This window comes from Bombus pascuorum, chromosome 6 (genome assembly GCF_905332965.1).
Source record: "Bombus pascuorum chromosome 6, iyBomPasc1.1, whole genome shotgun sequence".
In the NCBI taxonomy this organism is placed as follows: domain Eukaryota; kingdom Metazoa; phylum Arthropoda; class Insecta; order Hymenoptera; family Apidae; genus Bombus; species Bombus pascuorum.
In genome coordinates this window covers 12,988,746-13,016,456 of record NC_083493.1, presented here as the reverse complement: position 1 = coordinate 13,016,456, position 27,711 = coordinate 12,988,746, and the positions used below count along the sequence as shown (strand labels likewise).

The following is a 27,711-nucleotide window of genomic DNA, read 5'->3' as shown; positions in this document are numbered from 1 at the left end:
GCTCGGGGCGCGAATCGACCCTAATCTTCCGCTGAGATCGAGCTCGCATATCGCGACCACTATAAATTTCGTATTCTCGCTCAGAAAGAAACAGCCGATCATAAAATCGTAATTTTCGCAGGCAAACAGTTTCTTGCCGCGATCTTCAGGATAAAAAAAGGATTAAATTTTTCTTAACGCACGAGCGATCGATAGCTCAACGGAAAAACCACGGTGATCCTAGCGGACAAGAAGAAAGACATCCAATTTATTGAATTCCGTGCAGCTTTCTCGCAACTGACACAGATGGCTAGGACGAGAATTACGCGGATCACCCTCCAGCCAGGACTTTCGAATTTTAAAATCAACCGACAGGAAAAGTTTCGCGAATTTAGTAACAAAAGAACGTGGAACGAGCTCTCGAGGTTCCCTTTTCTTTTCTATTCATTTATTTTCATCTGCATAGCCATCGGTAAAAAGACAGTGGCAAAATCGGATTCTCGTTAACTCGTCACGCGTTCCCGATCGGTCCTGACATTTTTGTGCTCGGATTCGACGTTTCCTCGGATGGTCCGCCGATTTAAATTACATTTTATCGGTGCCACCCAACGTGGATAAGGTGACCGTAGCCTATTTCATTGGATTAGATTTCAGATTCCGGTCGAGATCTACCAACGAATATTTCTCCTCTTTACTCGTTGTCGCTGACCAACTACATAAAGGGGAACGTCTTCGATACGTAATTATAAAAGCGGTTTTAATCCTCTTCGTAATCGTCCGTTAACTATCCCTTCGTTTTTCCGATTAGCCGTTATCGAACCTTGTCTTTAATTAGCCGCATAATTAAAATTCCTGCGATCGTAAACGGACAACTGACACTATCGTATAAAAATAACCCACGAGCAACCTGCATTTTCGAAACTACGTAACAAGCGTTTGTCCCTCTAACCAATCACGATTTCTTCTGGAGGCAAAGTCTGCGATGCCACGTCCGTAGAAACCGCAACGAAACAAGGAAATCGGAAAACAAGGTAGATGGGCGCGGGACCAGAAAAAGAACCATTTTGTCCGTTGCAATCTATCATGTAGATAATTCAATTACGACCATCCCCTACAACCAGACGGTCCATTATCCAGTTGATTAATGAAACAACAGCGAGGTGGACGATACGCGTAATGTTTTGACCGGTGGACTTTCAGCCAGAAATTGCATCATTGTCGATCGTTTCTAACGTCGTATCAGTTAATCTCGAAGAAATTTTACCGTAACCACACAGATTATCCGTCTCGTTCTACCGAGTGTATCTTTAGCGAATCATCAATCGATTCACATTTCGTATTCTTTTAGTCGCTGGATGAATTGGTAATACACATTGCATCGTTGAAAGTCTTTTCAACTCAGAGCACGCTCTTAATTCGTTTCTCGATATTTCCTCGTCGAGGGGAAACTTCATTAGCGGCAACGACTACGCCAATTGACCGGCTTATTACTCGTCAACTGGAAGAACAGGTGGAAGAGCGGCGAAGAGAACGTCGTTATGTTACCGTTGTTCGCAGCCGTGGTTATTATCGCTGTGCCAGTCATATCAGCCTAGTTCTTCATATCGAGACTTGGCTCGGACTAAAAGAGTCACGAAATTCGTCCGAGGGCACGAAGATCGGTTGGACGACGCGACCGTTCTAACTCGATTAAGTCTCGTAATAAACGTGCCGCTTAATTAACTCGTCTTAGCAGCGAGCATCTGGTCGAACGGTTGAAGCATCGAATACTTAACAGATCGACGGACAATTAGATGGGTATAAGGAACTTAACGATCGCAATGGCCGATGCATGAATCTTGCCGCAGGATCGTGGAATGTTGGTGGCGATTAAAAGAACGCTTTCTTTGAATACCGATGAGAGGACGTCGCAAAATGGAATGCCTGATGCTATAGCGCGGGTCAGGTCTCGCGGAATTTTATGGGTTAAGACGTTTTAATTAAAACGTGCGATCGGAAACTTCCGCTAAAAATCGCGCGATCTGAAACGTTCGTTCAAAATTATGCGAATTTCGTTGAATTTGAGTGTGGATCGAAGTAAACAAGCGTCATGGAAACGCGTTCCTGGCAGACTTGTAATTATATGCCGCCGTTAATCGTTTGCTTTTCGAAAATCGTGTCAATTAACGCCAAAGGGTGTTTATATAGCGCGTTTGTAAAACGCGTGAAGCGAATTTCGAGAGTTCGTCGGAACGGTTGCGGAGAAACAGAATGGATATGTTCGCTGTGTAAATCGGTGCTGTAAACACTAGGAACAAGCAACTAGCGAATGTAATTTTCGCTGAGAGAAGAATTACAGGGTAGGAGAAACAAGCACGATGCAACGATGCGAGAAACGTACAACGAGAAACATACGGCAGAGATACAAGGTCGATAGAAAGGAATGGACCGAGAAAGAGAGAAGTTTACGAGGGTTAGGCCGTAGGCGCGATAAGACCTGGCACTCGATCACACTGTCTCGCATTTTGATTGAACGAGAAACGAGAAAACTTGGACTGACTTGAACGCGCGGCTGACGATTTGCATGCGACTATTACGTGGCGCAGCCTGCATACAAGAGATAGCGTTTTATGTTGCTATTAAACATTTAATTTTTCCTCGGATGAAATACCATCGGAGCGTCCAGGGAAGAAAGTATGTAGCTCGATAATTGATGTTCGATAACGAAGAAACTGCGATGTTTGCATTACAAATGGCCAATTACGAAGAAGAGAAATCATCCTACCAGATTTATACAGAGATAATATTTCGAAAGAATATCTCGCGAAATGTACGAATACACAAGAAAGTTAAATGTCTTGACGTGAAATACGATGTTCTTAGCGCCAACTGAGCGTTAACTTCAAGGATATTTGCTTATACGTACGCATCTGGTGTTTGGAGTCTCGGGGGTTTGACTGCGACACGGCAAATTTCACCGATTCCATTCCGGATTAGTGCAATTTGTAGACATGTAGTTACCTTCCCGTTGTAGCGGTATAGTGATTCAATTTACATGGGGTAAACTGCTGCGACAAGCTTGTACCTTGTAAGCATGTAAGCAACCGCCTGCTCGACACTATTCAATCAACGAGGGACCAGCAGTTTCCCCGAGGATTCCTCCGGCACTCGGCCGAGTCAGAGAATCTTTCTAATATTCAAGAGCATTTCTCAAGATAACCAGATAAGACACAGCCCGGTATATCAGGAACGAGGTACGCGGTTAAAGTATAAAACACCCTCGTGCGCTCTTGTCGCCCTTCTTCACGACCTTTCTCTCATTTTCAACCCTCGGCTCGTGCAATTTCCACAAAGTCTCGAACCAAACGCGCTACAACCTGTCCTCACAAGCTGAACTATAGCAACTGGCGAGTTCCGAACGATTTTACAACCTGAAACTCGCAACTAGAAACATTGTACGCAGAATTTGATCGCCGACCACGTACCGTACTCGTACTCGCTGAGTGCTAATTGGGAATGTACGGAATTACCAAGAATTAACCGATTAATCGACACGCTGGGAAAGGGAGAGAAACGCGTTGAGGGCGAACTCGTTAGCGCTGCGGCTGACCGCCCGTTTACGACCGATTTCACGCAAACGCGTCGCTCTGCGCCATAATTCAGCTTATGAGAAAGGAAATGATCGCGCGACGGCACGGTTGCCCGTGTTTGTGCTAGCTATTAAGCGCCGATTTCGTTTTCAATTCATTGCCAGAGGAAAACCACACACAGTTTACGATTCATATTATATAGGCCATCGTGTAGCTTCGGCGCCGTTAAAGGAAGAAAAATAATTCTTTTCCTCGGTAACAAACCGATATCTGTAGTAATCGATCGAACGACAACATTTTACGCTCTCGGTAAGGGTCGACAGAACAGCCATCGCGATTTTCTTTCACGCGGGATGAAAATTTATCTTTCGACGACACATTCTTCGAAGAGAAGAAGTACGGTTAGGATAGGAATAAAGAGAAAGAGGTCGATCGAAAGAAAACACACGATCTATTCATGGTCCAATAATACCGCGTGCCTTTTCCTCGCCTCTTCTATTAGCACACCTTTTGATGAAACATTAATTTTTAACAAGATGCCGTTCCATGAACTTGCGCTAAAATTTCAACGATACATAACAAATTCACCGAAACTATTCTCGTTTCTTATTCACTTTGCTACAGACACGTTTCGTTTTTATTTCCCTGTAACTAAATTTTTATTTGTAGGAGAGTATTAAAGAATTATGTTCGTGAAAATAGTAACTGTGCTACGAGCCATAACAATAAAGCATCTAGACTAAAATTGATCGACGAAACGCCTGTGAAATACGGCTAATTCACGTCCTTGTTCTCTCGATACAATGGTGTGATTATTCGCGACAGATCAATGACACGCGTTCATTGCCTCGTCCATTAAATTCCTTGTACCATTTAGTGTGATGGAAAAACCAGTTAATCTTCGCATTCACGTATCTCGTGAACCTTACAGACGAATTGGGACAGGAATATATGATCTGGTTTCCAGGCTGCCAGTGAATGCTCCATCCGCGTGGGGTTTGAACATTTTTCGCGAATCCCTCGAATCACCGCCTAAGTGGGAACACGAGCCTACGTGACAAGTACGACGACATTCTTGAGAAGAATTTAGCATCGTTTCACCCATTTGGTTCCGGATGGGAGTAACGGCCGAGTTTTATATTCCTGTAGTAGGTGTAGCGCGATATTTTCTCTCCAGGGACTTTCACCCAGCGAAAAGTAGGTATGTGTTTCCAACCGTAAGGTGCTTGAAGCTTTTCGAAAAGCCTCCTAACGCACGGCTACGTCTTACCGGGAACTCGCAGCACGGTTGGATCAACGTGCACAAAGCAAACGGGCGAAGAAAAGAGCGGACCAAAGTGTGGCTAGCGCATACAGCGGCGGCAACGGTTCCGTAATACGACGAACACCACAGGAGCGCTTAAGTTTTCTCATTTAATGCTGCCGCCGGTACTCCATCTATCTCAAAATCGTTCGTATCTCGTTTCAAATTCGTTAGAATTAACGAGGAAGAAGGAAGCAACGCATCGAGCTCGGGAAGCGAGAAACGCATCTACTTCGGTGCACAGAGACATTCTGACAGCGTCTTGGAATTTCCAGCCATCGTAAATTTCACTCAACGGCGAAATATATATATATACGTGTATAACGTAGGTAGGGACAGTAAAAAATGAGTATAACGAATTGACTGAGTGCGCTTTGCGTAGCGATGAAACTTAAAATTTCATGTCAGCCATCTTGTGAAACTTGAATATGCAAATTAGAACTAATAGAGAATAGGCTAGCGACGTAAGTAACTGGCAAAGTTTTGGGCATATTCGGGTCAATATCGGAACGTTTTATGAGATGTTTCAAAGAGAAACGAGAGATCCGAGTTTATTTTTTCTTCACGTTCGCCGTATCGAACAGGAGAAAGAGAAGAGCCAAGATAAAATTTGAAAATGTCGCTGCATCGGCGACGCTTCGCGTTACGGGTGCTTGTGTTTCGCTCCATGGTGAAAAAAATTCGTTAGCCCCGTCGAATTGTTCCGAAGGAGCTCGCGAAAATGGAAACAATGCAATGCGACGAGAGACTGAAAAGGAACGGACGGGTTGCTTATCGGTTAATTACAGCGGACGCAGTTGCTCGCTCGTTAATTGTTTAAAAGTGCTACGATTACCAAGGAGATTTTTAATTGCCGGCTGAAGTTCGTCCTCGAATGGAAACTCGAGCAGGAATTTACGGTTTACGAACGGCCTAGAAATTCTCAAGACGTTGATACGCACTTCTTCTGACGTAACGTCTGTAAATACTTAGAAATTTTAGTATTTACGACGATTCTATCAAAATTTAGAATCAGCATTTGTGGATTTAGAAAGCTATAAATTTAAATTACTTATTAAAAAAATTTCTTTGTAAAATATACACCTGTTGAAGTGGTCGCCACTTCTAAGAAAACTCTACATCAGGTCTTTAGTTTTCACAAGCACTGAAGCCATCGACGGTGCATAGACAAAAGACTGCGTCGAAGGCAAACCATAAACGGTACGCATGCAACGTTGGCTTCAGGGTTTTTCGGTCATAGGGTAACGCGGCTCTGGATCAGCTCAATTATATTCCGAACTTTGTACTGACACTTTAATATTCAAAATATATATATTTCCTATCTTACAATTTATCCACGCGTTCCTTTGTATTCACATACATCCAATAACCTTAACAACACCTTTTCTTTTTAAAATAATATACCCGTCGATTTTACATGTTACTACTCGAAATAATATCGCTAGTACTCGTATCGAGTTAAAGAAATCTTCTTTATCTGATACGAAATTAATTGTTACCAAATCAATAGGACATATAATTCCGTGATATTCGATGATTATGTATTTCCATTTTATCGATGCATTAGCTCCTACACATAAATCAATCATCGTGCTGTTTTATCAGACACACGTATAATAATTACAAAGTATAAAATCGTTAAAGATTCTTTTATCTGTAATATTTGTGATTATGTTACACGTTGTCAAAAACAGATACTGTATCTATACCTGTATGAAAAAAGAACCATGTTTAATCCTATACTTCCAATTCTCGAAATGATATCGTACGTTACATAAAATTCAGATGTTCCGCTACGACCGTGCCACTAGCTGAAGCCTTCGGCAGATTTACCTATTCGATATTCATACTTTCGGTAAAACAAACGCGTACTTCCCTCTACTTGCCACTGTTCTTTTACGACTATGTCTCGGCCAAGAATTTTCCGGGTATAATGGTCGACGTTTCGCCATTCTAGCAATAGCAACGGCCCCGTTATTTTCTCGCCGTTGTCCGAAATAAAGCTACATTATCATTCTTCGCCGATAGAAGCGACACCGTATTTTTGCGAGGAGAACAGTCAAAAGACCGTAGGGCCGCAGCGGCGCGGCGTAAGTGGTGTTTCACGACACACGAAACATTTACATATTCAATCGATGGATATGCAGATGAAACGCGGCACGCCGATTGGGATCGAACAGTGAATGAGAGAAGGAAAAAAGAGGTTTAGGTTAGGTTACGTATATATACGTTGGGAAATATTCGCTGAACGCGATTGGAACGCAACGGAAATCGATGGCGCGATTTAATTTCTCGCTACTGGGTAGTTTAGAAAAAAAGAAAAAAGCTTCGATCCCCTCCAGCGCATCAGCATTGTCGAAAAATTCAATTGATTATCGTCGTTGCTGTTGGTTCTTCTTCGCGACGTGGCAATAGAAAGCATCGTGTCAAAATCTCGATTAGGAAACTCGCCCTCGTTATCTACTAAACCAGATCGATGCATGTCGTGTCTTAAATGCCGCTGGCTATCGCCTTATCGCGATGTCCTTCGTGTTAATTGCCTTCGATATATCTCGTGTTTTCCCACTAATACTCGTGACATGTACCACGTAATGGCATAATGAATGACATTTACGAATGAACCAGTGTTATACCCGTCACGACATCGCCGATGGGAAAACACAGCCCGATGGCTTAGGTGTGACATTTGATTCAACGTAGATTAGAATTAGGAAATGTAGGATACAACACGTATGTATTACAGAACGATATGCGTTGCCTATGGGTATTACTACAGTGTTTATCTGGTCAGGTCAATACCGTTTTGATAAAGTGAACGGTTTATCGACCAGACCTCTATTTGCTCAATAATAAAAAGACGTCGGCCGTTTTTTTACTAGTAACGAGTAAACGTGTTAGCTATTCTATGACGAAATAAAATATCGTTATGTACATTCTGAAAAACTTATTACGCTGGTGCGCATCGTTATCCGCGAAGATAACGCAAGGTTTATGCGCGTTCCCCGAAATTTTATTGTAGACAAGGAGATACGAGACAGCGAGATTTAATTTACGAAATTGACTTCGTTTCCTGTGCTTTCTCAACGTGCTACGCGTAAATCACGAACAACCAACTTGAAACGCTCTTAAATTTCATTAAAACTCGTCGATAAATGGCGGATCGTTATGATGATCGGTATTTTTATGGTTATATCGATTTTGTCTTCGCTCCCGCGGCTTTCTCTTCGAAAATACTCTATTTACGACGAATATTCGATAAACGAGCCTGGCTGTCTTAAATTTATCACAATCTCTTTGCAACACCCGCGATCGGACCGTCATATATAAATAACTAAAGATAAAGTGTCGTCAAGATAAATAACATCGCCACCTTAATCTTTTCTTTTATATCTCATCCTCGATCAACAACGGACGTGTTATATGTGAAGGTATATTTATCTTTGAAGTACATATATCCGAATCGATCGATCAAAGTGAACAATGTAAGTTCTAAAAATCAGAAGAAAATATTGCAATCGTAAGGATTCATCTTTTATCACTCTCCTCACCACTTTCTTTTTTTCTTTTTCTTTCTTTCTTTCGACTGTATAAAATGGAAACAGAATCGAGAATTCGGTCGATCGGATTCCTGTCTGTCTTCTGAGAGTCTGCCATAAAGAACACCTCTAAATATAATTTAATTTCCATTTTTGCGAATCTTATTGTTCCACGGTAAAGCCTTCATTATACGAAACGCGAAATCTCTGTCCCCTTAATTTCCCAGGGCCTCTTGCATATTCCTCGCTAATCCGCCAGCTACCCCTCGCGATACGTTTCTCGACGATCGCAAATTTTTCAGCCACACTCCACCCCAGCGTTTCCTACGCCCACGAGAACCGAGACGCATGCACGAGCGTCGCAGAAGTTTGGGAAGAAAGTTAGGACAATGAATAGAGTTACCATACGAAGTTACCTCGAAACGTCTTTTGGGTAGGCCGCGAGCAATACCGTGAATAACGAAGCTGATTTAAATAGCGACTCGTTTGCTTAATATATACAGAGTCGTAGTAACGGACAGATGTGCATTTACACGATGGATAACGTTGCAAGGACTATCTCGCAGCTATCATAATCTATCATTGATCTTGAAGGATGTTGTTCATCGAAGTTCGACAATACAAACAAAGCTATACGAAGTCAAGGTATTCGAGAAGTTATCGTCTCGTTACGGATATTAATGACATTGAGTAAACTAATTATCCGTACAAATGCAGGAGTACGGTGCGGTTAATTAGAATACACGGTATTCAAATAGCGAGGCATGGTAAATGGGACGTGGTCGCGTGTATCGCTATAAAATAATTCGTAACGTGCTCCGAACGCCGCGGTAGCACCTTGCTATTTGTCCAATCAATCGAATTAAATTCTAGAGCTAATTTTATTTGTTATTCGGTGAAATATCAGTGAATACTTTCGCCGAATATTTTCTGTTAGCGTCCGAGTTTAATCGATAGTTCTGAAAGAATGGAGCAGTCGTCAAAGGGAAATTAATAATCGATAGGAAATACGAGCTGGATGATAAGTTGTTTTCGTCGAAAAACAGAGAAAAAGAATATATAGGTTGACGCTAGCACGTAGTGAGAACGAAAGAATTTTCATTTCAAAGGTGAAAGCGATGAAACGGAAGGATTCGATTTTGGGGGAGAGAGCGCGTGAAACATGAAGCAACTCGGACTCGAAACTCGCGGCCAAGTAGTCGCATTGAGCGCGCGAACAGTCAGAATATTTCCAAGAAAGCATGCTCCTTTGGAGCTTGGAAAACGATAGGAATCGTCGAATCCCGATACTCGAATTCGAAGTATCCAATAGTCGCCCGATCCATGGATTTTCAACGCGCTTTGCACAAGATATTCTCGAATAAATCCGGACTGTTCGTGCGAGATCTCCATTGGCCTGAATCGAATCTAAATCCTAAATCGAACAATCTCCCTGGACCACAGCTGGAGAAGCAATCGGCGAAAAAATGCAAAAGAAAAATGAAATTTTGATGGTGCACGCGTATGATATGAAAGCTCCTCTGGGTTTTGCGACGCGGGAAGATATATCTCGACAGGATATGAAAACCTATGAAATTTATGAGTCGATATCAATTAAACTCTTCGTCCTCGTAAACATTATGTCGTTTGGCCTGTTCTTCGCTTTACGATCTAGGAGAGAATAAATATACATCATGGATCGTTCCTTTTGCCACTAACTCCACGAAATATAACATTTTACGACGTTTTGTATTAAATGTGTTCGTTCTAATCGAAACACCCAGTATGAAGACTTTGATCGACGATAAAAAGCAATAGCGAAAACAAGGAATAAAGGATGATCCTGGTCGAAGAATTGACGACACGCAGTATCTGCGTCGATATGCAAATTGACAAGGAAGAAGTATCGAAGCTTACAGGCTATTGTATGCTTCTGTTGTGCATTCCACCGGTACCGTCGTTTCCTACCTTTGAGTAGCTCGTTATAAGATGTGACATACAAAGCGGTAAATGGAATGCGTCTTGGCTATACGTTTCTTACTTTACGTAAGATGAAAGCAGATAGGTCAGCGTTGTAAGATTTCGTATATAGCGTATTGTTGACAGCACAATGCCAGGAGAAAGTATGAGTACTGATAATTTTTCAAAATTATCTTATCGTACTCGATGCTTCGAAATTAAATGTTTTAACGAGTTAACAAGTTTCATATCGTGAAATATTCGTCATACTATCTTTTCTTTATCTTTTTACTCAATTTTTTAAATTAGAATCAAGAGCCTAAGCATTATAAATCAAACAGAAGTCAAGTGGGCGTATTGCAACGAACCACAGGAAATTTTTTCCTTTACGATAGGTACAAATTTAGAGAAAGCTCTGAACGAATTAAAATAATGAAACGTTCGCCTATTTCTTACAAATTACCACAGAAAATGGAATACTCTAATTAAATTCGACCTTCCACTACTCTACCACTTACTGTCTTCTTCAAGCCACATTCTTCCATTTTCTCTGCGCGAGTATAAAAAGAACCTATTAAAGATTCGTTGTAAAGCACATCGCAAATGAATGAAGAAACGCTCAGGTGTTCTACCAAAGGAAAAATGCAAACTATATTTAGGCAGATATGATCTGCTAACGAAGAGATAAAGTACGTAAACGTGATGAACGATACATATCATGTATACTAGATATCGCGAGCTCGGATTATTTTCGATGATTCTTGGGAGATCTATTTCGTAAAATTCTTATCTTATCTTATATTTTAACCAATCGGAATGGAAATACATAATTATAACTGTTACTTTTCTTCTAAATTTCTAGATAAGCATATATTTCACTCTCTAAATTTCACGTTCAGAAATTTGAAGAGAGCATCCAGTGATGTTAATAACTCTCCTCTCCTTGAGCATTTCAAAGACCCAAGTTATATAATCATAGTATGGACTAACGGTTTGGTTAGTCCTGACTCATTAACATTTTCAAAGTAACTTGCGTGCTTTGCGATGAGTATGAAATTGTGTCATCGCCAAAACGCTGCGGATTGGCCCGGTTTTTATTATGACGTTCGGACGTGCAATGTTACGGCTGTCAACATGTTCCTTTAATCTACGTTTAAACGATGCGCAATTACATGTATATACGGCGCACCGCCTGAAACTGAACTGGCCCGACGGTTTTCGTCGGTTGAAACCAGAGAAAGCCAAACCGGACCGTTTATTTTAAACATTTACCCTGCTCGATGAAGTTGCTCGTAGTTAATTATTCCTTTATTGGGTAGCAAATTTTCGATCAACAAAAAAAAAAAAATAAAAAGAATGGAAACTCGCGATATCTCATAGAAAGTCTATTAAAACGTAATGCGAATGATTCAAATCTATAACGTCATAATTCGCAGATGAATTGACCAAATTGATGGAAACTGATTCGATAGAATGGTATACACTGGAACTTCCAGGGATTTCAACGCGCGGGAAAATCCTGCTGAGATTTTCAGTGGATATTTCGACAGACGTTTGACAAAAATTCCGTTGATCTGGAACGCAATTTGCGTATAACATGTGCCCATAAATGCTGATAATTGACCAATCATGTGTCGCGTGATACGGCTGCCAAATGAACGAAGTAAAGCTGAAAATTCGTTTAAAATCAGTTCGAATATTTTGTTATACGTATGAATACGTATAATAAAAGACAGATTTGCTGCAAAGCTTATTTCTTTGAAAAATGAATTATTGAATCTTCAAAGTTGATGATAATCTATCGACGATCTGTATAATCTGAGACCGGACCAGGTAAATAAACCAATTAAAGATTAAAATCATAACTCAATCTATATATTTTATATACCGGTACCAAACACACGGTATCGAGTTCCAAGGAATGAAAATTGTTTGTACCACTTTTTAAACGAACGACAAACATGATTTCTTGTTTGACGAAACTGAAAGGGTAGAATGTTCAAAGCAAAGATCATTCTTTCCTAGCAGTAACACGCGTCCATGCTGAAATTCCACAAAGCCAAACACGAGTAAAAAAGTAGGTATGTGGATTCTGCGAGTTTAAGTTGCAACATAAAACACCATGAACAGCGATAAAAACACAACAAAGCGGCACGTAGAGAAAAACTCTGCTCGGGCTAATAGAATCACAGGAACGCTGCAAGTGAAAGAACACAATGCTAATCTCGTTGGGGAAGTCAACAGACTGACCTGTACTACTGTGTGTGGTTCACGTAAACTGATAAAGTAACAAACTATGGAGGCAGGATGAAAGCACGATGGACTCTACACTCTGCAACAAACGTGGCTGCTACGCCTTGCTATTCAAAGGGCTCATTCGCAATGCAGTCCGGGCCAGAAGTTGTCCACCAGTGCATTCTTTTAGACGGCGTCTCGTATCTGCTTACGATCTGGCCATTTGTCTTCGCGTGTAGCATCGTGCCCGGTCGGAATTTCGAGTTCTGCGGTGAACATACGTCGATGATAATGGCACGTCGAGAATGACGGAGAAACGCGAGAACTCCTAGAGATTCGTTCCGTTCCAACAGAGGACAATGTCGAAACGTCCGAAACAGTACTCGAGCAACCGGATCAAAGTGCTTTATCGGAAGTCTGATACTTGTAAATAGAAACATCAAGTCAGGTACCTTGCAGAGTTGGTAAGAGGATGAACGGAAGAAACGCAAATTCAATTAGTCAGTAATGAACTAGGGATTGTGAGCTGAATCTCGCGTGCATTTTCAGTTCTAGGAGTATGATTAACAAAAGTCTAATTGAAGAGATCCTGACAGTGAGGTGGCAGCTGCATTTTCCAATAATTTAAGCAAACTCACTTTCTTGGAAAAGTACTATAAATCCATAATAAATTTGTAGCAACAAACTTTTGCGGTTATAAATATAAGTCTTATCCCTATGACTTTGATTGTATCGCCTAATGAAACAGACAGAGAATTCTACATTCTACATAATACGTCGAAGATTACACGCGGAATCTTCGAAACGAATCCTAAGACGATACAGAGATTGGCGCGTGTAATACGACAAAGCTGATCCCTTAAAATGTAATTCCTATATTTGGCATGTATCATTTCCGTGCGCGATGGAGAATTCAATTGCTTGTTGCTAATCCCCCACGATAAGTTTGTTCTCTGATTAAATTTAATTAAAGACGAGTTACATTATCTTGTATCAAACGTGCAAGGTAAATTGGTAGAATCATACGTTGTTGTTTCACGAATACGACATGAAATTACGATCCGTGTGCCTTTGATCATTCGCTTGTAGTCGTCGTTACATGCCAAAGACGAATTCCATAGGATTTATCAGTGACAGGAATATGGTATTCAGTTATAACCAATGATAAACATACGGAAGGATATGGAGGTACGACGAGCAACAAGTTAAAACGAGGGAAATGGAGTGTGCTTTGATTGTTTCGTCTGGCAAATAACTGACGTGTATCGCTATATAATTTGGAGCATTACAAGGTATGCGCATGTAACGACTCTCGTAGATAGGAGCATTATCGATTTGCATTAATGTTCAATCGATGACTTCGTTCGTTTTCGAAGCACGTGTATGAAATTACATGATCGATAGGACAGGAAAATTCTTTGCTACCAAATCGCTGCATAATTTTACTACATAATTTTAAACTGTACGATTCTCCTACCTAATTCTTTATGAAATATATATTGGAGATGACTAAACCCTCTAATATTCTGATTCCTTGATGCTCGCGTTTTTACTATTAGCGAAGATTAACTCAAGACCTAAGGGAATATTTGGAAAAAGTAAATGAAAGTAAAAAGTTGGATGAGTTAGTGGTAGAAGAAGGTATAATGGTGCTCAAACAAGCGTGGAGTTAGATAATTGTGTGCAATTAAAGGTGCCATCCTGGTCGTATTCATGACTGGGAAAAACAAGTTCGAAGTTTCCACGGGCCATTTCGCTGGCACAAAATTCTCACTTCGTAGTCAGGTAAACAAAAAGATCCCTCTCGGAAAGCTACTATAAATACTTTCTCGAACTGGAGGAAGGGTACGTAAAAACTGTACAGCTTGCATTTCCAACATACTATCGCTGTTGTAGTATCATCCGAGCTATTTTCCTTCTCACGAGAAAAAATCTCTACTGCGAATTTCTGCTGGTGCCTTTCTGCAGAATGTAACGTACTCCGAGTTAAGCATGCAACGAGGAATTTCGAGAAATTCCACCTTCCCTTCTAAGCATTTCACGTTACGTTCCTCCTACCCACAAGGTTATATTCTTTCATCGAGGAAAATAGCCCGAAATATAGTTTCAATTTCATACGTTCAGTTACTAATGCATTTTCTCCATTAAGGCAGTGGAGAAGATCATAGCGGAGAAAAGTGACTCCAATATACAACAAATAATCTCCCCATCTGGCTGGTCGAGGATATATACGACAATTTTCTAAACAGTTTCCTCGGGACGGCTCGGAATACAATCAAACCGGAGACAGCGACTGACAACTTTTCTCAATAAGGTCGAATAGAAACTGTGCCAGTGAAGAAGAAGGTCAAAGACAGACACAGACAAGGGAAGTGATGAGAGGAAGACAGAGAGAGACAAACAGACAGATAGATAGAGAAAGAGAGAGAGAGAGAGGAAGAGAGACAGAGAGAAGAATTAGAAACTTACAATCAGCAACTTGATTTTGTTAACCAAAGGGGATGTCGTAAGGAATTTGTTGACGGCCGTGAAAAGTTTCCCTTGTAGCATGGCAGCGTTTTCGGCGTCTCGTCCTTGCGAACATCCGGGCCTGATGTCCGCTTCTCCGGGGCTGGGCAACAACCCCCGGCAGTCTTGCGGGAAATCTCTCTTCTTCAGTCTCCTCGCGGGCCCTCGTGGCTCCTCTTCCCTTCCAACTGTCGCTTCCTCAAAGATCACGCTTTAGGCGGTTTATTTCTATCCACATCAAATTTGACTATCTAATTTTATACTCTGGCAATCCCTTAAAACATCCGTTAGAATCGGACAGCTGATCGCTGATCCTTCGGGACACGGGTTCTTGGCCAAAATGACAAATGAATTCGAAAGTATCGGACGCTTCGTTTTTTTTCGTATTATACGTCCACCACGTATTATACGTAAACAGATCTCGACGCTTTAGAAATGCTTATTGAGAGGTCGTCGAGATTCTTTGTTTCGCTGGTAGCATAATATGCTCGATCGAGGAAGAAGGCTCAGGTTTCAGGTACCATAGAGGATACCAGTTCTCCAGTGGAACGAGATCAGTTTCCCACTGACAAGAGTACGGTGTCGGGTTTATTTGAAAAATACGCTCGATCGGTCGACGATTTGATTGAAACGTGGCTGTGGCTTTCAAACGAACAGCTTTGTCTCGATACCACTAGCTCGCAAGGTCTAAGGATTCGTGAATATCGAAGGGTCCTTAGGGTCCCGGCGGTGCCGCGTTCTCGACATGGACTGAAGTCCGGAGCGGGCCGATGGATGCTGCGAGTTGCTCCAGAGGCAGAAGAACGCGCGCGCGAGAGAAAGCCGCGCGTGTCGAAGGGGGAAAGAGACAGATAGCGAGAAGAGGGGAACGGTGAACGAGCAAGGGTGAGAGAAATGGCTAGGAGAGAGGGGTGGATACGTGGAGATCGAGGGGATGGCTGTGTCTATTCAGGAAGGGAGTGAATGGAAGGGAAAGGAGGGTTCACCGAGGGGTTGGGTTTCAACAAACGCCACTAGTTGCTGGTAACCCTTGCATGTTTACGCGCCTGATGTCCCAAGCCGGTTACCGATTGTCCTTGTCAATGCGTTAATGCCATTTTTATCATCTAGTGTTCCAGTCAGAAATCGCTGAATTAATTTTCACCCTTCGAATACGGATCAAGGACATTTTGTTGAATAATAATCGATAAACGTAGATATAAAGGCAAAGTTTCATCGAAGTAATTTATTTGTGGATTAAATGTATAATAGGAAAAAACGATTCTTTGTTTTCAAACGTATTGTAATGCTGTATTTGTGGTTCGCTCTTTGGTTTTATCCTTCCTCCTTTTTTTTTTATTTTTTTATTTTTTGAGTATGAAATACCGTAGGAAAGCAAAAAACGAGACAATGGTATGGGGGAACGATGCATCTCCATTGTCTGAACTTTCAGGTCGTAAACGCTCGATGACAAAAGAAATGATAGAGTCAACGAAATTTCTAACGATTTCATTTTGTTCCGTTGTGAAACGAAATTGGTCAAATATTATAACCGAAGGTGTCTGCGATCTACGCAATTTATATGGAAAGCCAATGATTGGCAGTTTGTATTTAAATGAGTGGGGGTGCAACAGCTAATAGGTGTACGCATCGTTCTCGTTACCAAGGTACATTATTTTAGCACTTCGGTAAACGAACAGTCGTGGTTAGTCGTATCGAATCGGAATTCAATTTATTCGGTGAGTTTCGTTAAAGAGATTTGGATCAAAATTTCATTTAAAATTGCTTTATATCAACAATAGAGATTACATACATATCGGCGATCGAGATTGGAAGAACAATTGCAAAAACCACAAAGTATTTTTACATTACAGAATTTTTAATCGATATTTACCGCTGTACGCCCACTAAACTAACAAAATAGTAAAGTATACATCGTATTTTCATCCCCTTTGTACTTTTGATTAAAAATAAAATAGAACGTCGTGAATTTAGATTCTGGATGGACCTCATTATTTGTTATAATTAGATGCGCTGCATGAATAGCATTTTACGTTATGCTACAACAAGATACCACCCACTAGAGGATGCGATGGCAGGTTAATTAAATACAGTTTGCACCCTGTAAAAGTGGAGCAACAAACGATACGATATCCGAACAAATACATTTTTCTCTTATTCAATGATATCGGGTTACTCTTTCTGTATCTGTTAGATTAGAAGCGAATATTCTAACAAATACTTGAAGTATAATCTTAGTTAAGTTCGATTTAGGATCGATATAACGTTTAACTTGCTTTTACGTAAAAAGGTATATCTACATCTTATTCCAGTTAACGATTAAAAGCCAACCATGTTAAAATAGGTTTTTCAACTTTTGATAAGATTTTATGTCGTCTTAAAATGCTACTTCAAAATTTCCTCAGCGTACCAAGATGTAAATGATATTACGACCATTCACGTCACCATTAAGTTCCCCGAGAAATAATGGATACCTCAAAGTTTCTTCCCGCATCGAATTTGCTGCCATCGTGAACGAACGAAGGATGGATTTATACGATACGGACAGTGATTATCATATTTCGACAATAATTTTATTTTAAACTGATAAATAATAGATTAGTACAAAATGAGTAAATACGAATCGTGTTTAACGATAAATCTTACTGCAAGTACATTATTTAAGTGCAAAATTAAGTAGGCGCATTTTAATGGAATAATTTCCATGATTCAATTAAATATCTACTAAATTGCTAAATTAAGTAATTCCATATGCGTTACATGAAGTACGGAAAGTGAAAAGTTCGAAAGTACAGTACTAGTGCTGCCACCTGTCCATACTTCCCTAAACGCAAGCGAGTTCTGTATCGACGAGAAGTAACCTTACGTATCGTTTATTTTTTGCATATTTACATACTCATTATAATCTTGCGCAACGCATCCACACACTTATCCATATTGGACAAATATCGATAATCCACTGGCATTTATTTCAAATTACGAAAATACATATCATATCATTGTCTTATATAGGAAAAACAACTATGTATATCATCCTTCCTATAGTAGAGTAGGATACGTTATAAATTCTATTTTTAGTATTGCATTTGTCAAAAGTAGTTTTTCTCACGTAATATCACAGATATAGGTACTCGAAGTGTAATCCGTTAAGTCATGGTTCTTTCATAAAAGCTTATGTTCGAGACGTTCTCAAACATTATCGTGGTTTCGCTATGTCTACGATATAAACAATCTATATAACATCTACGATGATATTAGCCGTTATCAAAACGAACACAATTGAAGTACGATCTAGATATAACTTCGTTGCAACGTTCCAAAGTTCAAAAAATACGTGATACTAAATTCATAAAAATATTGTTTCTCCGTTTGCATAATTATCGTTGTTAACGGAAACAACGTTACCAAAAAAAAAAAAAAAAAAAAAAAAAAAAAGAATTTTTCGTATGGACTAGCATACTTACATGTCCTAGTTCGTCGTGCTTTTATTAGAAAATCTTCGAAATATCATCAGAATTATCATTGCATACTATCCGGAGGACGAAGTGCCAGGGCCAAGACTTGTTGCATCTGTATCCGGACATCGAGCTTCTTCTCTTCCGGTACTTGTCGAATGATCGGCAATAACGAGAGTAGAAACATTTTGTCGTAGTCATCCTCATCGTATGCAACTCGTTGGCTGCTGTGTGACGACAGGATATCGTGAATTTCATTATCGAAGGACGCGAACGACGTCTCACAAAGCTGCTTTGGATAACGGGGGCACATTTTATAGGATGCGCCCGGCTGAAGGTATTCCCTGCCAGTGGTAATGGAGGGAGCAGCATGGGCCAATGGTACGTCGTATTCTTCGATCACCGGATTGTCAATTTCACCCTCGCTCTCCTCAGATTTGCAATTACTTAATGTAGTACCGGCATTTCTGTAATGTATAGGAATACGGGCATACGACTATAGACTGGCTAATGCGTCGTTCAAATAAGAACGATCTTCGCGCTCACAACATTCGGGAGGTACTAACCGTTTATTCTCCACCGTTGGCATTAGAAATAACAGTTGATCGAAATACATGTATTTCTTTCGTTTCCGACCAACCGGCCCTACTTTCTGTGATTTCTGAAGCTTCAATTCTTTCATAAAATAGTCACGGATATTTCTCCATTTTCCACGTAAGTTTTTCTCTGGAAATTATGGGGCTCTATTGTAAATATATAACATGTTCTAACGATAGTAAACAAAATTACTTTTACTACAGATTATTTCCTATGATGGTTTTAAAGAAGATCTATAAAAACTGATCAGTTGCATCGGGAAAAACAAGATATTTCTATCTTGTTTTTTTTTAATTAAAGATTATGCAAGTAGAACGATAGTTATTGTTATAACCATTGAATAGATGAAACAATTTATACTAATTTTAAACGACTGCAGGTATGGTCACGACAACTCGTGCCAGGGTCGAGTAAGTGCAAGTCGAGGAATCCGGATCGATCGATCGCAAGAGGCTGTATACCTTCTACGTTTCTCTCCTCGTCCGTCAAGCGCGCCCAATTCGGTACCATCACCTGGCAGACCTCGTCCCACGCGGTCATCTTGGCATTACGGTCGTTGTACTCGCTACGATTCACATCATAAATCGCCGGTCGTTTCTCGATTTCTCCGATAAATTTCTCAGTATCGAACATGGTGCTTATCGTGGGAAGGTTTATCAAAGTCACCTTCGAGATTCTTTTTTATTCCTTATAGATATTCTCTTCTTTTTGTCGTTCAATTACTTCAAATATTAACAACAAAAGAAAGGAAAGGAAAGAACGTAACCATGTAACAAAGAAGAGAAATTTGCCGCTACTTAACGATACCGATTACCAAAGGGGATGACACGACTCGACTAGAGTCGATCGTGTTTCAACGATCGAACGAGTAAGATACGAGTGTATCGATTCGGATTAAGCTGAACATGTATACGATCGCACGAGCTGGCCAATTCGCGGCCAATGAATAAGAACGAAGGTTCGTATCGTATCGTATCGCGCGTGAATACTCGTGCGTTGGTCGATGTCGACGATCGAAGCGCGCGAAGACTACAAAAAAGAATTGGAAAAAGAAATTTTTGGACGGAACGTTATGATCCCGCAAGCGATTTGGCTTGTGTATGCTACGCCGTCGCCGGCAGCTTGCGCGTCACTGCGGAGAAACCGTTGTACGGCTGGCTTGGTTTGGCATCATGGCGCTAGGCTGGCGTGCGGTTGCGGTTGCGGAGCGGAATCTATGCCGCTGCTATGCCGCAGCGTTGCCAAATCTACCCGGTCAGTCGAGACTGAAAAGACGGCGAAACCCGCGAGCACGTCGCGATTGCCTCCTTTCCTCTGCGTGGATGTGTGTGCGACGCATCCTCGTTGGCCGGTCGTCGCCGTCGCATTTTCAATGCGGTGATACTGGCGCCCATCGACCGCACCGGGTTTATAATAACGTTGCGAGAGAAACCGGTGATCGGCTGGAACCGGTTGTAGGAGGTAGTCCGATATTCGCACGTGAACAAAACGCGTGTTTCGTCTTTGGATCTATAATTAGAGCAGACCATCAAATCTCGAAAATTCAAAGTGCACTTACGTAACCTGGCGAAAGACAAAACATCATTATCAAACAATGCGATTGCTTGCGTTACGGTAAGCGAGAACACATCGGTGATTCCGTGGTTCATACGATCCAGCAAACGCTTCGGATCGTTTTGATAGAACACATACGTATGTAGATGGATACAGGTGGATTACGTTCTCAACGTCGTTGTTGATGCGGAATTCGCCACAAGTTTCGACGTTGCCAAACGTGTTGCTAAGTGTACGAGTAGGTACGTCGAATGTGGCGCGTTGCTACGCGATCGTAGACACCGTGCTCAACAAGAATGGACGCGGACGCGCCGCGGCCACGTCGTCGCGTTTCTACCGCGCCGTTATCGACCATGTCCGGCCGTTTGGCAAACGCAGCGAAATCGACGCCGGTTGGTTGCTGAATGAAACGTTATATCCTCTTATCTCGCCTGCGATCTAGTAAAGACACCTTGGCGACCATTTTTACAAACAGAAACTGCGGATTAACGAAAATCGAAAACGAAAATTTATAACACGTCCGAAGTTGTATAATATCACTGGCGATTGTTTTATCGGGCAAGTTCATGGCGTTGATAGCAACACGTTTTTATGATGAAGAGTAAAATGAAAGAGCAAACTAAATGAAACGCTTTGATGTACTACCGAGATCATAAATAATTACGTTCACGATCTAACTGTAAAATATCAGAGTTAATTGATGCATCGCGCGCAAATGCTTACTGTCCAATAAACGACAAACTTTGCATAGTCAGACGAATATGTTTTGCGCGTGATCAACAACGTCACATTGTTTTACCGTTATATAAATAATTGACGACGATCGATGCTATGGTTATTTTGACAAATATTTAAATGATTAAGTATCGTTTTAAAAATAATTCGAAAGAATCCAACTCTGAGGAACGATGTTACGATTCAAAAATATTTGGTGAAAGAAAAAAGTGTCCTAGAAAGAGTAGACAAAAATAAACATCTCCTATACATTATCTGTGATTATTGTAAGAAAACAAGGCAGTAAAGTATAAGCTATACATAGGCTTGACCAATACAGAGTCAAAGTGAAACTGCTTAGATATTGTTTCCTACCAATAGATATATTTATGTATCTCTAGCTGCGATAAAAATATGGTTGAAGTTGGTAAATAAAACCAAACCATTCCTATGATAACCGTAACTAAACAAACGCCAAGAACGATTTGACCACGACGCAACGTATAAGAAAAAAAAAGCAAACGAAGTTCCAAGCTACGAGAAAAAGACAGACTCTGCGCAGCAGCTGCGTATATACCGAGAGGGGGCCGCCCAAACACGCAAGCTAAATGATGAAACAGAGATGAAAGATTTTCGAATAGAAGACGGAAAGAGCGTGAGGAAAGTCGAATGAGAAAGAAAGATCGATCGAGAGAAGGGCGAAAAGGGGGTGAATGAAAAGGAGCGAGAGAGGATACATAGAGTGCTGAAGAGGGAAGGAGAGGAGAGAGAGATGTGTAGTCAGTCCAGAGTGTACCTTTAACGCTCTTCGTCCTCCCGGATCCTAGTCAGTCTAGAGCCGGCAACAAGACGGTGAACATCGTTTCATTACTATCGTTTCTCTGTCCAACCGAAGCTATCGTCCTTTGAGACCTAATTCTTTGGTCACGTGTTCAAGTCCAGACAAATTCGATCGATCGTCATGCCGGAGTTCCTTGGAAAAAAATACAAGCTGTTCAGCAGCGAGAATTTCGACGATTTCATGAAGGCGCTCGGTACGTATGAATTGATAATATATACGTAAAGTAAGTTGCTCCAATTGAATTCCAAGAACGTGATTCATAATTAAACGTGCGCGTACGATACAAAGGTGAATGATAATACACGAGACGTTCTGTATCGTTGCATGAATTTCATCCGGCAGATTATGATATCAAACGTTATTATCAGCGCCGACTGATGTGGCAAATAAATCGTAAATACCATAATCGAAATGAAATATTCATAAACATTATACAGCACATATGCGAGTAACGACATTTTGTCGTTTGATAAGGGAGATATTTCAATTACTATCTGGTAACGAAATTGTGAAAGTACAACTTGCAATGCCATTCCTGTATTGCGGTAATAATCAATATACCCGATTGTTGGAACGAATTGGTGATATATCTATGTTATGAAAATATTTATTAACGACGGAAGATTAAAGTAAAATAAAAAATAATAGAATATTTTAATAGTCAGACAAACCTCAAGAATATGAGTGGCATGCACAATCAATGCTATGAAATAGCCGGTTCCGTTGCTGGGAAATTTAATTCCACCACAAACGTACGATCTCATTTATAATATTAGAGCCCACAACGTATTGTAATGATAAATAAGATAATCAATTTTAATATGTTGAACTATGCTCCTGTGGCTGTGCAACGACCTGACCTCACGCTTAATTCCCGCCATGTGCCACAGACAGAGTCCGATTGTACTCCAATTTAACACTTGAATTAATTTACCAGCAAGATTAATAAATCGCAATTGTCAGTCGAATCGTACTAATGTATGGTACTTGTGAAGTTAACTTAATAAAAATACACTGACCGCGTTGCCTGATAATAGACGAATAGGGGCCTTAAGCGAAGAACAAGATACATAACATTACAAAATGCGTATGATTTACTCGTCACATTGTAAGTGACAACAGTCGTATAAGCGCATCCGCAACATTTTCACATTCTCATTATATTGCAACCGGTTATTTCATACGATTACCGGAAATTAAATAAAAGTGCAAGCTCATTCTGATCGACATCGCCCACACGTTAAAGTGTTGACTAATACGGGCAAGGAATATAAATTATTCCTTCCTCGAATCGAGGGAGGCTGAAATCGTGCATATGATTGATGTGTGTAAAAACATACTATAACTTCTTACAGATTCGCGATGATATTTTAGATCTTATACTTCCATTTACCTTTTAAAAAATATGGCTAATAATATCGGTTGCAATTACATAATCTATCGATATGCAAATAAAGTACGTTGAAAACAAATATCACGTAACCGGTATAATTTGATCCGAACAAATGAACAAATAAGATTATGGTAACCTGCTTCATATTTTGTTTTCAAAGATATGTACGCGCGATGTGCTGTAGATATCGCAAATAATCGCAGAAAAGTTCAAACTTCAAAGTTTACATATTGGTATTTCGATTATGGAGAACCTGGCTCCCATTATTCACGATATAAGATGCGATAATGACACCGGTGATGTTCAGTCTTGCTTTTACTTTCATTGGTAACGTGTCGTGCTCTATACGTTCAAAATGCTTTCATCCGTTTTCGGAAAACAATACAAACTCCAATCGAGTGAAAATTTTGATGAATTCATGAAAGCTTTGGGTAAGGAAGACTCCCATATTTAACACAAATTAAAGTATCTTAAATTTAATTTGCAATTCAAACATTAGAATCGAACATCTGCACTTGCATTTATCAATTTGAAAAGAAGCTGTTCTTATAAACGACTGACTTTCATCTTTTTTTTTAATCTGTATATTCCTAAACTTTGGAGTTTTGTAATTTTTTTTTTTTTTTTTTTTGTTTTAGGTGTAGGTATAATGACGCGTAAAATGGGTAGCAGCGTGAGTCCTGTGATTGAACTAACAGAGAACAATGGAGTGTATACGTTGAAAACGACTAGCGCATTCAAGAACTCTGAAATAAAATTCAAGCTTGGTGAGGAATTTGATGAAGAAACAGCAGATGGAAGAAAAGTGAAGTGTGTCTGCACTTTAGATGGAAATAAACTTATTCAAGTACAAAAAGGAGAAAAGGAAACCACTATTGAAAGAGAATTCACGCCGACAGAAATGAAAGCGGTATGTATGCCTAAAAAGAGTATACTTGCACACGGCAGAGTAAGAGAATAGAAAAAGTTTATCTCGTTTAACCTTATAAGAACATTATCAGCAACCTTTGTAACTTAACGGTTTACTTATTATCTCGGTACAATCGTAAACGTTTAATCTAATAAAAACCATGGTCATAATAAATTACATAATCTCGATCATTAAAGAATTAGAAGCTCAGTGTTTCAATTGAATTACATTTTGTGCAATGGAAGTTCTGCAGGGTTGAACGACACTACGAAAGATAACAGGGCGAACATCTGATGATAATAACAATGCTTGTCATTGGTCAAAAGGTCCGCCAATTACCGCTTGCTCTTCGTGACTCGAACAATGTAATAAGTTCAATAATAGAGTTAATAATAACTGTTTCGAAACCTTGAAAGACAGTTTAAAAAACTATAGGAATCGTATATTACATTCATTCAATGAAACTGTTAAAATATAAAAATAATTGTTACATATATGTAATTCTTTTATCGAATTAAAGAAATGAATATTTTTTATGTTTCAGATCATGAAAGTTGATGATATCGTATGTACAAGAGTATACAAGGTTCAAGAATAAAGATGTTATTTAAGGAAATAATGTTCCTTAATGAATTAAAAATTGATTAATGATGTTGAAAGTTGTTCTCGCTAATTAAGGGCAATATATTGTTTTCATAAATGTAAAAAAAAATAAACTTTTTACACGCAGAATAATACATATGAACGCATGAATATGATACAGCTGGTATTATTTTCAAATAAAGGTTTAATATTTCGCAGTATGATACGATATATGAATACAATGTCATTCATATTCATATACGTAAGACGGAAATTATGTTGCATTTTGAAAGTATCAAATATTTCTATATTTTTTATGCATCTTTAAATGTTATTCATATGCTTCCATCTATGTTATATCCATTATGGATATATCGAACGAAATTTCAGAACAAATAAAGAATAATTTTGAACATCTTTGTATCAAAATATTTTTTTTATATAAATACAATGAAAACGAATACAATGAATAGAAAGCTTTAATTATAAATAATACAAAATAAAAGAACAATTTTAAAAACTTTACTGATCAATATTTACAATCCTAGTAACATATTTATTAAGTAATATCATTCATTAGGATCTATCACTGGAGAAATCTGAAAAATTTTGTTTATATATTTATATCTATCTATATACTATATTTTTTTGTAAATAGCGAGCAAGAATAAGTCACCCTTACATAATATTCTATGTAGCAAGTATGTCCTTCATCGGTTTTAACCATGTATTGAAAACACAATAGTCCACATGTATCAGTCCTCAATGAAACTTTGTTTGCACATGACAATGCTTTCATAGCTGGCTTAATATGTGAGAGTTTGTAACTAGACATAGCTGTTGAAGTACATTGAAAGTTATCAACCAATTCACCATCATGGGGTAATTCAATATGACAAATTCCAGCTAAACCAGTTGTACTAATACGAAAAAAAGGTGGAGCAGGTGATAAAAATAACTGCAATATTACCAAAATATAAAATTACTAAGCTATAATTTGATAGAATTTTTCAGCATTAAATTATGTTTTACCTCAATCAAATCACTAGTTGAATCAAGTTCGGATAAGATATCTTTTAATAGTTCGGTTTGAAGGACTACTTTGTTCAAAACATTTTCTGGTTCAAGATGAAAATCTAATAACTCATCAGGTTCCTGAGTTTTTAAAGAACAATCTGTTATAATACCATCTTCCTCTATAAGAACTGTTACAGGATGTCCATTGCCCTGTTATAAAAACTTCTATTTATTAATAGCAAAGTAAAACTTCTATTTATTAAAAGCTAAATACAAGGTTTATAATATATTTTGAACATATGTACTTCATAGAAGAGCTGCAAAGCTACAGAGCTCCCTTGACAATTTATATTACTCCAAAACATACAGAGGCACTCCACTAATATGTTTAAATTTACTCTAAATATTACGTCTTCCTTTAAATTAAACACCTGAAATACATGAGCTGGTATATAAGCACTAGCTTGCATGCATTTTGCATCTTCTACTGTTACTTTTAAACCATTCTCAGTTCCAAAACATGTGGCATTCTGAAGAAAATCAAAAAGTTCTTATATCAAAATCTATTTTGTCTCTGCCAGAAATCTCAAAAGAATGGCCGAATATTATTATACCTCTTTAAAATTAATTGCTTTTAATAACAATACTATAGTTTTAAGATTTCCTAACTTTGCAACTAAATTATAATTTTCTACTTCAGTGTACATGTTCTTTATCTAAAACTTGAAATAATAACAAGCTTTGAAATTGTTCCTCTGTTATATATTGATAAGACAATTTATCTTTCGTGATGGTAGTTAGCCAAACTGCTAAAACGTGTTTACAAGTAAATAAAGATCTATCATTTAACACTTGACATCTGGAAGTATATTTTACAATCATCATTATTTGTTATTATAAGTACCTAGAAAGATTATATATTTTATACCTAAAGGATGCACAAAGACAATAGTTTATATCTGGGAAAAGCATATATATTGCTCCTGACAATCCTTTAACCTGCACTAAATATCTGGCAGTATGTCTATCATTATGAGGTGGAACACCAGCACTTTCAGAAGGAAAAATATAAGTTATACGTCCTCGTTCATACAATTCTAATGCCCTTTCAAGTGCATCACCAAAAATGTTATACAGATTTAATAGTACATCATCTAAAACTAAAATCATTAATTGTTGTGTAAAAATTTGCCACTGATAATTACACAGCATTATATAATTACATAGTAAATATGTATACATTTCTGTTCTTTTTCAAAACTGTCAGCTGATTCCTTTAGCACTTTATTTACAAACTCTGCATATTTTATATCGTACGTCTTAGACAGAAGCGCATTTGATGCTAATTGTTTGTTTACACTCATGAAGGTTATGTTTCGTGTAAGTACATACTTTAATGTAACTTTTGTACAAAAAATATAAATAAAAGAAATGTTGATAAGTAGTCAACACAAAGTTATTTTAATTTTGAATCACATTACTTTAAACAACTTAACACTTCAAAAGATGATTAAAATACATGCAACTATCTTCACATTGTAATTACTAGCATTCCCTATTTTACCAACATGAAGTATAGG

General features: G+C 39.0%; 4 protein-coding genes across 8 annotated transcripts in view; 1 reads left to right on the top strand and 3 right to left on the bottom strand.

The window, feature by feature from the left end:
* Positions 1-18,660, bottom strand: part of LOC132907844 (calmodulin-like) — a 60,816-nt gene extending 42,156 nt beyond the window's left edge. The window contains exon 1 of one of the 2 annotated variants that reach the window (XM_060961282.1): positions 18,533-18,660. Coding sequence is in view for 1 of the 2 variants with exons in the window: in XM_060961281.1 (XP_060817264.1) it covers positions 15,030-15,110 (81 nt within the window). In the remaining variant the exon portion in view is untranslated. Of the gene's footprint in view, positions 1-15,029; positions 15,835-18,532 lie in introns of those variants that run through there. The other variant, XM_060961281.1, reaches the window with a different exon arrangement.
* A 3,560-nt stretch (positions 18,661-22,220) lies between these two features.
* On the top strand, positions 22,221-25,527 carry LOC132907851 (sodium/calcium exchanger regulatory protein 1). 2 transcript variants are annotated; one of them, XM_060961292.1, is made up of 3 exons: positions 22,221-22,422; positions 24,261-24,532; positions 25,077-25,527. In XM_060961292.1, exons 1-3 carry the CDS (start codon positions 22,350-22,352, stop codon positions 25,128-25,130), a joined length of 399 nt encoding a protein of 132 aa, XP_060817275.1. In that variant the 5' UTR covers positions 22,221-22,349; the 3' UTR covers positions 25,131-25,527. The 2 variants fall into 2 exon arrangements, with proteins under 2 accessions (XP_060817275.1, XP_060817274.1); XM_060961291.1 differs by lacking the exon at positions 22,221-22,422 and adding an exon at positions 23,391-24,053.
* A 48-nt stretch (positions 25,528-25,575) lies between these two features.
* Positions 25,576-26,888, bottom strand: LOC132907845 (cell cycle checkpoint protein RAD1-like). 2 transcript variants are annotated; one of them, XM_060961284.1, is made up of 5 exons: positions 26,746-26,888; positions 26,437-26,661; positions 26,147-26,341; positions 25,797-26,072; positions 25,576-25,713 (listed from the first exon to the last, which is right to left on the bottom strand). In XM_060961284.1, the coding sequence occupies exons 1-5, from the start codon at positions 26,836-26,838 to the stop codon at positions 25,684-25,686; spliced, it is 819 nt and encodes a 272-aa protein (XP_060817267.1). In that variant the 5' UTR covers positions 26,839-26,888; the 3' UTR covers positions 25,576-25,683. The 2 variants fall into 2 exon arrangements, with proteins under 2 accessions (XP_060817267.1, XP_060817266.1); XM_060961283.1 differs by having other exon boundaries at positions 25,576-26,072.
* On the bottom strand, positions 26,434-27,689 carry LOC132907850 (zinc finger SWIM domain-containing protein 7-like). Of its 2 annotated transcripts, none has more exons than XM_060961288.1 (3): positions 27,372-27,644; positions 27,060-27,291; positions 26,434-26,990 (listed from the first exon to the last, which is right to left on the bottom strand). In XM_060961288.1, the coding sequence occupies exons 1-3, from the start codon at positions 27,493-27,495 to the stop codon at positions 26,828-26,830; spliced, it is 519 nt and encodes a 172-aa protein (XP_060817271.1). In that variant the 5' UTR covers positions 27,496-27,644; the 3' UTR covers positions 26,434-26,827. The 2 variants fall into 2 exon arrangements, with proteins under 2 accessions (XP_060817271.1, XP_060817273.1); XM_060961290.1 differs by having other exon boundaries at positions 26,778-26,990; positions 27,131-27,291; positions 27,372-27,689.
* Positions 27,690-27,711: the final 22 nt, after the last annotated feature.

Bases quoted from the DNA above. Each gene is read 5' to 3' on its own strand.
- LOC132907851 (XM_060961291.1), top strand. From the start codon at position 23,978: ATGCTTTCATCCGTTTTCGGAAAACAATACAAACTCCAATCGAGTGAA. The intron at 24,054-24,260 runs GTAAGGAAGACT...TTTTTGTTTTAG, and splicing joins TGAATTCATGAAAGCTTTGG to GTGTAGGTATAATGACGCGT. The intron at 24,533-25,076 runs GTATGTATGCCT...TTTATGTTTCAG, and splicing joins CGCCGACAGAAATGAAAGCG to ATCATGAAAGTTGATGATAT.
- LOC132907845 (XM_060961283.1), bottom strand. From the start codon at position 26,838: ATGTACACTGAAGTAGAAAATTATAATTTAGTTGCAAAGTTAGGAAAT. The intron at 26,342-26,436 runs GTACATATGTTC...TTTTTATAACAG, and splicing joins CTTTGCAGCTCTTCTATGAA to GGCAATGGACATCCTGTAAC. The intron at 26,073-26,146 runs GTAAAACATAAT...GTAATATTGCAG, and splicing joins CAACTAGTGATTTGATTGAG to TTATTTTTATCACCTGCTCC.
- LOC132907850 (XM_060961288.1), bottom strand. From the start codon at position 27,495: ATGAGTGTAAACAAACAATTAGCATCAAATGCGCTTCTGTCTAAGACG. The intron at 27,292-27,371 runs GTATACATATTT...TAATGATTTTAG, and splicing joins TTTTGAAAAAGAACAGAAAT to TTTTAGATGATGTACTATTA. The intron at 26,991-27,059 runs GTATAAAATATA...ATATACTTCCAG, and splicing joins TGTCTTTGTGCATCCTTTAG to ATGTCAAGTGTTAAATGATA.